We start from the raw sequence: 12,629 nt of genomic DNA, 5'->3' as shown, positions 1-12,629 counted from the left end.
AGGGGAGAAGTGTCTAATGTCGGGAATAATTCCCTAAAAGCTAAATTTGGGCTTTTGATGTTCAATTTTGTGTGACAGTACAATATTGTTGAAGTTACTATTGTTCACATAAAGTGTCAAATTTTATAAAGTTGGGTAATTGAAATATGTATCACTTTATCTGAACAGGAGTGTACCTCCCAGATGAGAAATCTTCCACAGCAACTATACACATACACACATAGGCTTCATATATCATATGTTTTCCAGCCCCAGTTGCTGTTCTAAGAATCGTGCTGATCTTCCACCGTCAACTAAGGACGCAACTCCTTCAAATGTACGTCCCCAGCATGATTTTCGTCATCGTCTCCTGGGGAGGGTTCGTCGTCCCCGTAGAAGTGATCCCTGGACGGATGGTCCTTCTGGTCACCACCCTGCTCAGCCTCATGACGTTGTTTGGAGCAACCAGGTAAGTTCTCTTTCGAAGTATCTACATATATACATTGTAAAGCGATAAAGCTCTCTTATTCTCATGCATACATTATTATTAGGACCAAGATTTTTATATAGCCAAAACATGCGAGAAATGTAGAAAAAAATTACTGACATATGTAAAAAATATGCAACTATACCGTAAAACGGGGTGACTTCGACATGTTTGTAGCATGTTTTTGGCAATTGTCAGTGTGTTTGTGAATATTTTTGCTGCTTTGTTGTGTGTGTACCAAGCGTAAAATCATACATCCGACCCTGAAAGGTAAATACGGTATCATGCGCAAAACGGGCGGTGACTTTGACATCGTAACACTTTTGTGGATATTCCTCATCTCCACTGGCGCGGTGTCAAAGTAACCCCTCTACAACATGTGAAAACACTTATGGCCCATTGTAAAATGGATGAATCAGCTTTGCAATATTTTTTTTTAACTATTTGTATTGAAAAATCCGAAAACTAAACAAACGTTACATCGTGACAAAGCTACCGGTAAGATTTTCATTAAGTGAAAGTGAAGACAAATCAATACCGGTATAAGTTTGATAAACTCTAAAGCAAAGTACTTAGCGGTACATATATGTTTATGATTCACAAAAACGAAAACGGTTGCCAGGGACCTATAGCTACCGGTTACGTTGCTTGGAAAGAAGAAAAAATATGTTGGTGACAACTATGGTACAAAGTCCTGATCAGATCCGAAGTCTTCGAAATTTTCAATTTCGGAATCGTCATCACAATTTGGGCAAGTGTAAAATGGATCTATAGTACTGCCATCATTGCATATTCCGCAGATCCATTTTGCACATTGGACACATTTGATCCAGTCAGTAGTTCCTCTGTAATGTATCCATTTCAACCCGCAGATTCCACACATAGAATTAGGGTCATCACTGTTCACACGTGTGCGAAAGATTTTTTCTTGAGCTTTCCATTTCTGGTTTTATGTTTCGTTTCCGTTTCATCTTGGATACGGCTGTTTGCTGCCCTTTCTTCTATCGTGTTCCTGCTACAGCTCTTGATGTTCCTGGTACTTCACTCGTATTTACATCTGGATCATCCAAAGGTTCCTCCTGATTCCTGTTCTTTTCTCCATGATCATCTTCCATAACAACCATCTGCTTTCCAGGCTCTACAGGTACCCTCTTGCCTGTCTTCCTTTTAGTAGTACCGATAGTTTTGTCTTTGTTGAAATCACGGTTTTCTGCCAACGTCCTACATCTTCGGATATTGACCCATCTCGTACCGGTAATCCATCAGGAAGTCTTTTCAGGACTTGTGTGGGATCTACTGGGTGCAATCCAGTTGCACTAAACCCCGATCTCAGATTCTGACTGACAGTATCTTGAATAGAGACCCAAAGGCGTTTTAGGAGTGTAGGGAAGTGTTCTTTAGGAAAAGACCCAGAATACCGAGATACGTTTTTCCACTGATCTAAAATGGACATCCACTTCTTCTTCATGGGGCCAAACACGGCTACACCCAACGGTTGGATAAGATGAGTGGCATTGGCAGGAAATGGTGTCACGTAGATGTTATTCCCTTTCGCAGCCTTGATAACAGCAGGAGAAAAGTGGCTCGCCAGGTTGTCTCCCAACAGCACAAATTTTTCAGTCTCATTGTGACGGGTTTCCTGGATATGCGGAAGCAGTAGCTTAAAAAACCAGGTCTCGAAGAGGTTCATGTCAAACCATCCGCTTGGGCTGTTCGCATACACAGTCTCTTAAGGTCTCCCCCTGCCATCCAATTTTCATACAAGTCTCCAGATTTATAAACGATCATGGTAGGTAAGAGAATGTCGGTTGCACTACCACATACCATTAGACTAATAGACTGACCAGAATGATTATTCACTCTTTCCACTCTCTTACAGTTACGAGGAACAATAACTTTTTTCACCCCCGGGTCATCTGTAATGTTGGTCTCATCGTAATTGTAAATGTTAGCAGCACTTGACTCTTGTAACGCTTCCGACACATGATGAAAAAACCTCAGGATATCTTCTCGGAACACAGCCGCCCTTGCTGTTTTAATGTTTGACGCAATTCTCTTCGAAAAATTGTTTTTCTTAATAAACCCTTCCAAAAAATCAGGACCTGGCATGTTTTCTTTGAACTTCTTCACAGTAACACCTTTTTTGTCAAGGTATTTTTTCACAACTACGCACACATTTTGTTTGGTGAGCGGAAATCCCCATTCAGCGACGATTGATAAACTTTCTACAATCACACGCTCATCTTCCGGACTTAACACTGTTTGTCTCCCATGAGGCTTGTTACACTTTCCAAGAGACTTGTTCAGAAGAGTACTGGGTGGGATTTTGAAAATTCCAGAGGCCCGCTTCTTGCTCATTCCATTTTGAATGGCTTCCAGTGCCAGCTCCAACGTCTCTGGTGTATAATTGGCATAACCCCTTGACCCAGGGGTCCGATGATTTTCTCGGCATTCTTAATCACAAATTATTCAACAAGATTGAAAAACAATATTATACTGCTATACATTTATATTTGACATACATATCTTAGCAACAAACAAAACAAAACATTAGTGTCAAAGTCACCCCGTGGTGTAAAAGTTTTACAGTACTGAAATATGTAAAAATATCTAAATATAACAAAATATCTAATATACGTATAATATCTCATTTCCGTACCGTATTTATGTTACTGGCAAAAAAAATGTAATTACACTACATTATTTTTCCTCAATAATTGATTGATTGATTGATTGATTGGTTGATTTTAGTTTACTTCGCGTTTTGTGCCTCTTGGTTAATTTGCGAAGATGGGATGAGTGATGAAAGGTTGAAATTGATGAATGGACATTCACAAACAACCAAGCCCGAGCGGGATTCTAACCCGGGACCCTTAGCGTCGCAGCGCGATGTGCTAACTACTCTTTTTTATATATTTCTATTTTAAATCAAACAATTACAATAAGTCTTTACAATTTTTACAAATATGTTATTCAAGTATTACATTTAAAAAGTTGGCGTAATGTAATTTTCTATAATCTAAAGACATTTGTTCATATTCTTGTATTAGAGTTAGTCCAAAATCCAAGTAATTATATTTTTTCCCACAGGAAATAAAAACATTAGGTATTGTGCTATTAACCACTGAACTGATTTTTGCTTTGTACTTGGGAACAAATGAAACTCTGGTAAGATAATGTCTTTTGCTGATACTTGGTTTGGTGAAGTACGACAAATTCTGCTGAGCATTGTTCTTAATTTTGACCAAGCTGTGACTGCTTTCTTACATTCTGTTATCTTGTGGGTAATCGAATCTGGAACATGACAATTATAACAATTTGGAGAAATACTGAATCCGTATTTATGACATCTATCTGCCGTTACAATTACTTGTTGGATCACTTTATACCATATAGATAATGCCTTATTCGTTAGATGTTTCGCAGTTACATTATTCCAAATTTGCCTCCAATTTCATTTTGGATTTTCTCTTTCAATTCTAACAGTTGTTATATTTGCATTAAGTTGCTCTCTGTAAATCTGTTTGCCAGAAGGAATGTCATAAATATGTTGCACAGTTCTATAAAATGTATGAATAGCAATATCGGTATAAAACATTAATTCTCTGGGAATAATTTTTTATATCCATTGTAATCGGGCAGTAGTCAGTAACCACTTTAGTAGTTGTATTTATGATAGGATAAGGACCACTTACAAGTGTAGAAAGGAAGAGCCCTCCTCCAGCAGATTTGTTTACACTTAAACCTAGCTCAACATGCCCATATGAGCTTTTTGCTCTAGTGTGGAACCCCCTCTAATCCAAGATTTTTGTAAAAATGCCCTCAGGAATTTTTCAGAAAGGAAGAGCCCTCCTCCAGCAGATTTGTTTACACTTAAACCTAGCTCAACATGCCCATATGAGCTTTTTGCTCAAGTGTGGAACCCCCTCTAATCCAAGATTTTTGTAAAAATGCCCTCTCAGAAAGGAAGAGCCCCCTCAGATTGATTTGCTCATACTTACAAAAGGCACTTCTGTGAGATTGTTGTCCATAAACTTGTCAAAAATTGGCCACACCAGAAATTAAGCCAATACACACACACACCCATCCATACACACACATATTTACTTCCAATTTAAGTTTAATTGGACCCCAGCTTCAATCCAATATTAAAACAATGTAATATGCAGAGACCCTCTAGAATTGCTCCGTGACTCTCTCATTTCTCACATCATAAACATATGATTTTTCTCCTATGAGAATAACACTACATATGGTGTCATCAGGTAAAGCCTCATGGAATTCACAGATAATTTTAATATTTGTCCTGTCATTCACCACAACTTGTTTTCTTTTTGAAGTGTTGATTACAAACATGGGTCTCTGTGCTTTGAATTCATCTGGTGTGTAATACATGTCAGTGTTGCCAATTGTAGAAAACAGTAAACAAAATTTGCTTGTTTTAGAGATATTCCAAAAATATATATATATTTGATAAGCAACAACAACAGGGCCATCTATGTGCAAATGTCTGAACTCGGTGAACACTTGGGAACAAGTCAATATGTCAATATTTTTAACTCTTTTTGCCAGTAATAGGGAATGGTAGTAAGCATTAGACAAAGTACTTTGGAGCCGAATATGCCTTTCTTAAGACGTCGTATATTGCTAAAATATCTTTAATTCACATATTTCTCATACCGCCGTATCTTGTTCTATTAGGCCTCTTCAAGAAAATTGCCAATTAGTGAAAATTAATTGAGCACAACAGCAAAAGAGGTGCTAATAGGGCAAGCATACAATGATATGGGGATATGTGAATTGTTGGTTTCTTCGATTCAGATAAATGGATCGAATTGAAACTGGGATATTTTGCATTTTTTTTATACAAAATCTGATATTTGTTACATCTAGCTTATTTGTTGTAATCCACTCTTATTTAGGGTCGGGCCTATACCTGTCACAGCTTGTTATACAAAAATCAATACATAACACTCAGTGCTGGGTCATTGCCATTCAAGATATGCATGTTCGTGCAGGCATTTGCGCTAGGTCAGTGTGAATCAATATTTATTCTCTTTTTCCACTTGTGGGCTATTGGCCTTACAACCTGTCATAATAGGCATAAAGATTTGATTTAAAAACCCAGGAAATTTTATATAAATACCAAAGCCAAAAATATTAACACACATACACACATACACACATACACACACACACACAAAGCACAGTGCTGAACCCAACTGATATTTTTTATTCAGTATAGAGTTTTGAATTGAAACCCAGGAAATTGTATATAATAAACAACAGGAAAAATGCCAAGTCAAAAATATTGTAATCAGTGCAATAAAAATATATTTAGCTCTAATTGGGCTAGACACCAAAAGATTTGTAACCCAGACAAATACAGAACTCCCACGAAAATTTGCCCCAAATGCAATAGAAAATACAGCATGCAATACTTCAAATATACACATAAAGATACTTGTTCTGCACAGTCATCAACATTGCCCCCACAAGCATCCACATCTGGTCTGAAAAGAAAGCATGAAGCACCTATTAATGCCAGAGCAGCAAAGCAGCCACGCTATGAACCTATCCATAGCAGTTTTAACGCCCAACTTAGGGATTATCGGTTTGTATCAGAGCCAAGATGTGGTATTGAGAATTTTTTGAACAGTGTAAAACCTGATGTACAGGCAATTCTAAATGCACAAAATGGCTCTTATAAGCTCTCTCTCAAATTGTTTGCACAATATAAGAAACCAAATGGCACAAAATTTACACAGCCCCACATAACAGAAACTGTACCGGTATATTCAAATGCAAATTCGGACAGAATAATAAGCAGTTTGATAGAGCAATTAAATATTAAACACTCTGAATTTGCTGCAAAAGAGTCTGGATGGAGCCTATGCGGCTCTTCACACAAGTTATATGTTAATATTTCTGAATTCAGCCCATTACAAGGATCTACATATCTGCCATTACCTGCTAATATTAAAAACATAAAAGCCGTGGTTAATATTAAAAATAATGATGAGAAATGCTTTTTGTGGTGTATATTAGCTGCTTTGTTTCCAGTTGTATGGCATCCTGAAAGAATAAATTATTACAAACAACATGAACATCTTTTTGACGATGCAATGGAGGGTTTAGAATATCCAATGTCTGTTCAGAATATTGATAAATTTGAAAAAAGAGCCAGGCATATCAATGGCAAACAATTATCTATTAATGTATTTATTTGCTCCACTGGCAATTGCTCAATAGAACCTCTCAGAATCAGTACAATTGATGATGAATCTGCTATTCCAATTGATTTGCTCTTAATTGAAGAGGATGGCAAATATCATTACACTCTGATACATAATCTTCAAGCTTTAGTGAGAACACAACTAGACAAAACCAATAGAATATTCAAGTTGTGCAGAAGATGTTTAACTGTATTTGATGGTCAAAAAACAGTGAAGAGGGTTCCTGAAGTGAATGCAGAAATTGCCAAAAACAAGTTAATTGAGCATCTGAAATACTGTGGGAACCATAAACCTGTTCATATGGTGATGCCAATGCCAAGTGAAAATTGCAAATTCAAAAAGTTTGAAGCCTTGTTGGAACACCCAGCATATATTGTTTATGATTTTGAATCAATCCTCAAATCTCTTGCATCCTGCAATCCAGATCCTGAAGAATCTTCTATTACACCATACCAGCTACATGAACCTTCCAGCTTTTGTTATGTGGTTGTACAGGATGGTGTTGTTACTAAAGAATATTCATACTTGGGGCCAGATGCCATCAAAATATTTGCACATAAAATAGAAAATGAGTGCCGTGACATAGCATCTAACATCTTATTAAAATCAAAACCCATGTAGCCTTTAACAGAGAAAGAGATTGAAGATTTCAACAATGCAGAAAAATGCCCGGTATGTGATTCTGAATTTTCAGATACAAATATCAAGGTGAAACACCATTCTCATACAGATGGTAAATTCAAAATGGCCCTGTGTAATAGCTGTAATATTAAGATCAAGAGACCAAGATTTGTCCCCATATTTTGCCATGGAGCATCCAATTATGATTTCCATCATTTGATCAGGTACGAGGGGTTTGAGAAGCAGAATTTAAATATTTTAGCTGAAAATGATGAAAAATATATATCTATTAGCAAAACAATTAAAGTTAATGGTGTTCCTATTCACATGAGATTTCTTGATTCTTACAGAATTTTATCTGCTAGCCTGGCTACACTGGCCACTCAATTATCTGATGATCAATTCAAAATCACACGTGCATTGTTTCCAAATCAGGATCTGAAATTAATTAGGCGAAAGGGTGTATATCCTTATGATTATGTTACAGATTTTTCTAAATTTGATGAGTGTTCCCTGCCACCACAAGAAGAGTTTTACAGCAAAATCAGAGGATCTGGAATCACTGATGAAGATTATCACCATGCCCAATTGATGTGGAACAATTTAAAATGCCAGACATTTGGTGATTATCACATGGCATATTTAAAACTTGATGTGACCCTCTTAGCTGATATATTGCAGGCATTCAGAAAATCTTCTATGCAAAATTATAAACTGGACCCAATATATTTTTACAGTGCCCCGGGCCTAGCATGGGATGCAATGTTTTTAAACACTAAAATGCCATTGGATCTGATCCAAGATCAAGATATGTATCTGTTTATGGAGGAAGATATAAGAGGAGGCATGGTACAATGTTCTCAGAGATATGCCAGAGCAAATAACAAATATATTCCTGGTTCTGATCCAGCACTGCCATCAAATTATATAGTGTATGTAGATGCAAACAGCCTCTATGGTCATGCCATGATGCAAAAACTGCCACATGCAGGGCTTGAATGTGTTGAAGATTTCAATATTGAGGATCTTCAGGACTTTGATGACAGTGATTATGGCCTCTTCTTAGAGGTTGATCTGACAATTCCAGATCATTTACACAACAAATTTTCTGATCTGCCCCCAATTCCTGAGGTTCAGTGCCCACCTGGCTCTAAACAGAAGAAGCTCATGATGACACTGGAGGCAAAACAGGGTTATGTCATATATTACAAGAACCTCCAGTTCCTGATGAAACATGGTGTTCAAGTGACCAAACTTGGAAAAGTTTTGAGGTTCAGGCACTCAAAATGGTTGAAATCATATATTGATACAAACACGGAGCTTCGAACATCTGCAAAGAGCCAATTTGATAAATCTTTGTTTAAATTGATGGTGAATTCTGTATATGGCAAAACAATTGAAAATGTCAGAAAACATACCGATGTTAAAATAATTACTGACCCCAGCCTGAGCAAAAAATTGGTTGCAAAGCCCAACTTCAATTATAGAAGAATTTATGATGAAAATATGGCACTTTTCAACATGAAAAAAACAAAGATTAAGTTTGATAAACCTATTTATGTAGGGGCTGCAATATTGGAATTGGCCAAATTACATATGTTAACATTGTATTATGATGTGTTGAAACCTTTTTATGGTGATAATATAAAATTGATGTACATGGACACGGATAGTTTTATTCTTGATATTAAAACAGAAGATGTTTATCAAGATATGTCACAGCCTGAATTGTTTCAATATTTTGATACCAGTGAATTGCCAAGCCATTTGAATATTCAACACCACAACAAAAAGGTGCCCGGCAAGTTAAAAGATGAGACACTTGGTGATGTTATTGTGGAATTTGCTGGGTTAAGTGCCAAGATGTACAGTTTTAAAACATGTAGTGGTGTTGCTGCTAAAAAGGCCAAGGGTATTGGCAAAGTAGCTGTGGAAAAAGAGCTTAAATTTGAAGATTATAAAAATTGCATCAAATCCCAGAATTTAATCAGAACATCAGAATCCAGAATTCAGAGTGTGGATCACTTATTGACTTCAAATGTTGTAAGAAAAGTGGCTCTGGACCCACATGATGATAAGAGATGCATTTTATCATGTGGCATACATACTTTACCATGGGGGCATTGTGATTTGAAAAATGGCAATCAATGCCCAATTACAGAGCATGATTTGAGATAAATAAACATGCCTATGAACTTATTTGGGTTTAAAAAACAAGGTATTATGGAGCTGCCGACACCACAACCCTCTTCTGATATGATATCTAAACTGAGTGGCTTGTTAATTATTCATCTGAACAGCATATTTACAGATGTTGATGAAGAAACAGGCAAAATATTGTACATATTTAACAATAATTTAAATCATTACCAATTACCTGTAGGTGGGCAATTGCAATTTATTACAACCCCTGAGGGTGATGTTAAAATTTCAGTAGGGAGAAATATTTACAGAATTAAGCACTCAAACATGGTTTCTGGCACTGTTTATACTGTCTCTGCTGGTGACTGCTTATATATTGAGGTCCCGGGATCTTATGATAAGCTTATACCCTTTTTTATAGAATTAAGAATCAGATACTCTATAATAAATAACTACTAAACAAAATGCCTAATGATATTTTTGGCCATACAAGACATGAAGATCACAGTGATGAGATTTTGATGCTTGATGTCAGAGTCAAGAAATTAAGAAGTGATTTACAAGCTTTACAAACCACACTCAATGCCAGTCTTCAATTAGAAATTACAAATTTGCAATCACAATGCATGGACCCTCTTCTTAAAATTGATTCTGAACTCAAATTGCTGCTTCAAAAATATACTGACCTGGCCACATTAGATAATTTTCAAAGTTTAGAAGAGGCTGTAGCAGCTCTTCAAGCCAAATTTAAGACCCAGGCAAACAATTCTGAGCAATTGAAACAGCAATTGGAAGAGCAGATAAATAATGCCCAGTCACAGCTCCAAACAATTGTCAAAAGCATAAAATCACAAGAAGATTTTGATCTAGTGATTTCCACTCTAAAAGAACAGATTCAGTCACTCCAAATACCTAATCTGGACCCTCTGAACAATGCCATAGCCGAGGTTAAAGAAAAAATTGAGACACTTGAAAATTTTATGAACAATTTGCCATCTTCTGATGCTTTAAATGCAATAACTCGGAGTGTGGCAAATATTAAGCTGCAACTTGAAACATATGAAGATTTTGGAAAAATTCAAAGTTCCATAACCCATCTTGAAGGTACAATAGCATCAGTGCAAAGTGATTTGGCAAATGTACTAGAATCCAGATTGCCTGGGATTGTAGATACCCTTGTCAGTGTCCAGCAACAAATCACAAAGCTTGAAAACCTCAACACTGAATCTGAACTGTCTCATTTTCATCACTTGATAGATGATATCCAAACAAAACTTGAAATTTTACAACAATCCACACCCTCTCAGGCAGATATAGCCCTGCTCCAAAATGCTATGCAAAATGTGGCTGATGCTTCTGAATTACACAATGTAAAATCGGCACTTGAATCTTTGCAAAATACAGTATCAAATCTTCCTACATCACAGGAACTTAAAAATATTAAGAGGGCAGTGAATAGGATATTGAAATCAGAAGATATCAAAAATATCCAAGCAGAGATCAAACATCTCACTCAGACAGTGGCCACTCTTCCAACAAATCAACATATTAATGAATTGCATGCCCTGTTTGAGGATATCAGAAGGCAGGTCCATGATCTTACAGCTCAAAATTCAAAATTGGCAATTGTTGAAAATTTGCAACAAATTGTAGCTAATATCAAGCAACAGCTAGGGACCATGGAATCCAATCAAGCAAATGCTCTGTCTGTTTTTGCCACCCAGCTACAAGAAATTGTGCAGCAATACAAAAAACTTGTTGTGGACATAAAAATAAAGCCAGGCCATGATGATGTTGTTAGGACTATCAATGAGCATCTTGAATCTGTAACAAGCAGATTGCTCACAGCAGAAAAAGAAATAACAGGCATAATCGAGAATCCAAAACATTCAGTAATTCTTGAATTGTACAGCATCCCCAACAAAGAATATGATTCTCCATTTACACCAGGTGGCAAAATATATATGCTGTCCCCTGCACAATTTTATTATCAGTTTTTTGTTGGGGGCACATTGAGACCAATCAAGATCAAATATTGGCTACAACCACAGGCACACCACTACCCTACCTTATCAATAACAAATGCTGATAACAAAGCAAAAATCACCAGTGTAGAGTTAGAGGATTTTACAGATCCCAATACATTAGAAACAGCCTATACTGAAGATGATGGCTCTTTGGAATTTAAAATACAGATAGGGGACAAATTATATTTAGAAAATCCTGCAGTCTCAGCTGCTGAACACCCTATAGTTGCAATATTCTTGTTTAAATATTATGTCTAGACAAATTATTGTTGATGAATTACACAGACAGGCCCGACATAATTTTAAGAGACTCCCAGTAGTCACAAAGGGCATAGATGATTTATGGCAAAGCGACTTGATTGAAATGGCAAGTGGGCAGTTGAAAAACTTAGACAAAATCAACAAGGGCTACAAGTATCTACTCACTATCATAGATACATTTTCAAAATTTGCCTGGGCTGTGCCACTCAAATCCAAGACTGGAGCATGTGTTACAGAAGCCTTCAGGACAATCATCAATCAGAGTGGAAGATCACCGCGCTATTTGCAAACAGATAATGGCAAAGAATTTTATAATTCTGTGTTCCAACAATTTATTAAAAGCCAGGCAATACAACATTACTCGAGTTACAGTGATCTCAAGGCCTCAATTGTAGAGAGATTCAACAAAACCCTAAAAAATCTTATGTATAAACAATTTACACTTCAAGGTAATTATAAATGGATTAATATTCTTCCAGAACTTATACATAAATATAACAACTCGGTCCATTCCACAATCAACATGAAACCCTCTGAAGTAACTTCATCTGATGAGCAAAAATTGATCAGCACTGTTTATTATCCTACATATCAACCAACAACAAGAAAGGCCAAATACAGGGTGGGTGATCAAGTAAGAATCAGCAAATATAAGCACTTATTCAAGAGAGGCTTTACAAGAAACTGGAGCACAGAATTATTTACAGTGGTTCAAGTTAAACCGGGGACCCGTAACACATATATAATAAAGTATCACCGAGGAGAAATTCTCAAAGGCAGGTTCTATGAACAAGAGCTCAGCAAAACTAAACAGCCTGACACTTATCTCATAGAAAAAATTATCCGCAGAAAAGGCAACAAGTTACTTGTCAAATG

General features: G+C 36.6%; 1 protein-coding gene across 1 annotated transcript in view; it reads left to right on the top strand.

Annotated features, from left to right (window-relative positions):
• The window catches only part of LOC145999249 (glycine receptor subunit alphaZ1-like), a 50,818-nt gene that overhangs the window by 23,781 nt on the left and 14,408 nt on the right, over positions 1-12,629 (top strand). The window contains exon 5 of the mRNA XM_083136185.1: positions 250-448. Within this exon, the coding sequence (XP_082992311.1) occupies positions 250-448 (199 nt within the window). The remainder of the gene's footprint in view (positions 1-249; positions 449-12,629) is intronic.

The sequence above is a fragment of the Lepisma saccharinum genome, chromosome 15 (genome assembly GCF_977018435.1).
Source record: "Lepisma saccharinum chromosome 15, izLepSacc3.1, whole genome shotgun sequence".
In the NCBI taxonomy this organism is placed as follows: Eukaryota; Metazoa; Arthropoda; class Insecta; order Zygentoma; family Lepismatidae; genus Lepisma; species Lepisma saccharinum.
This window is presented reverse-complemented; position numbering and strand designations above follow the sequence as displayed.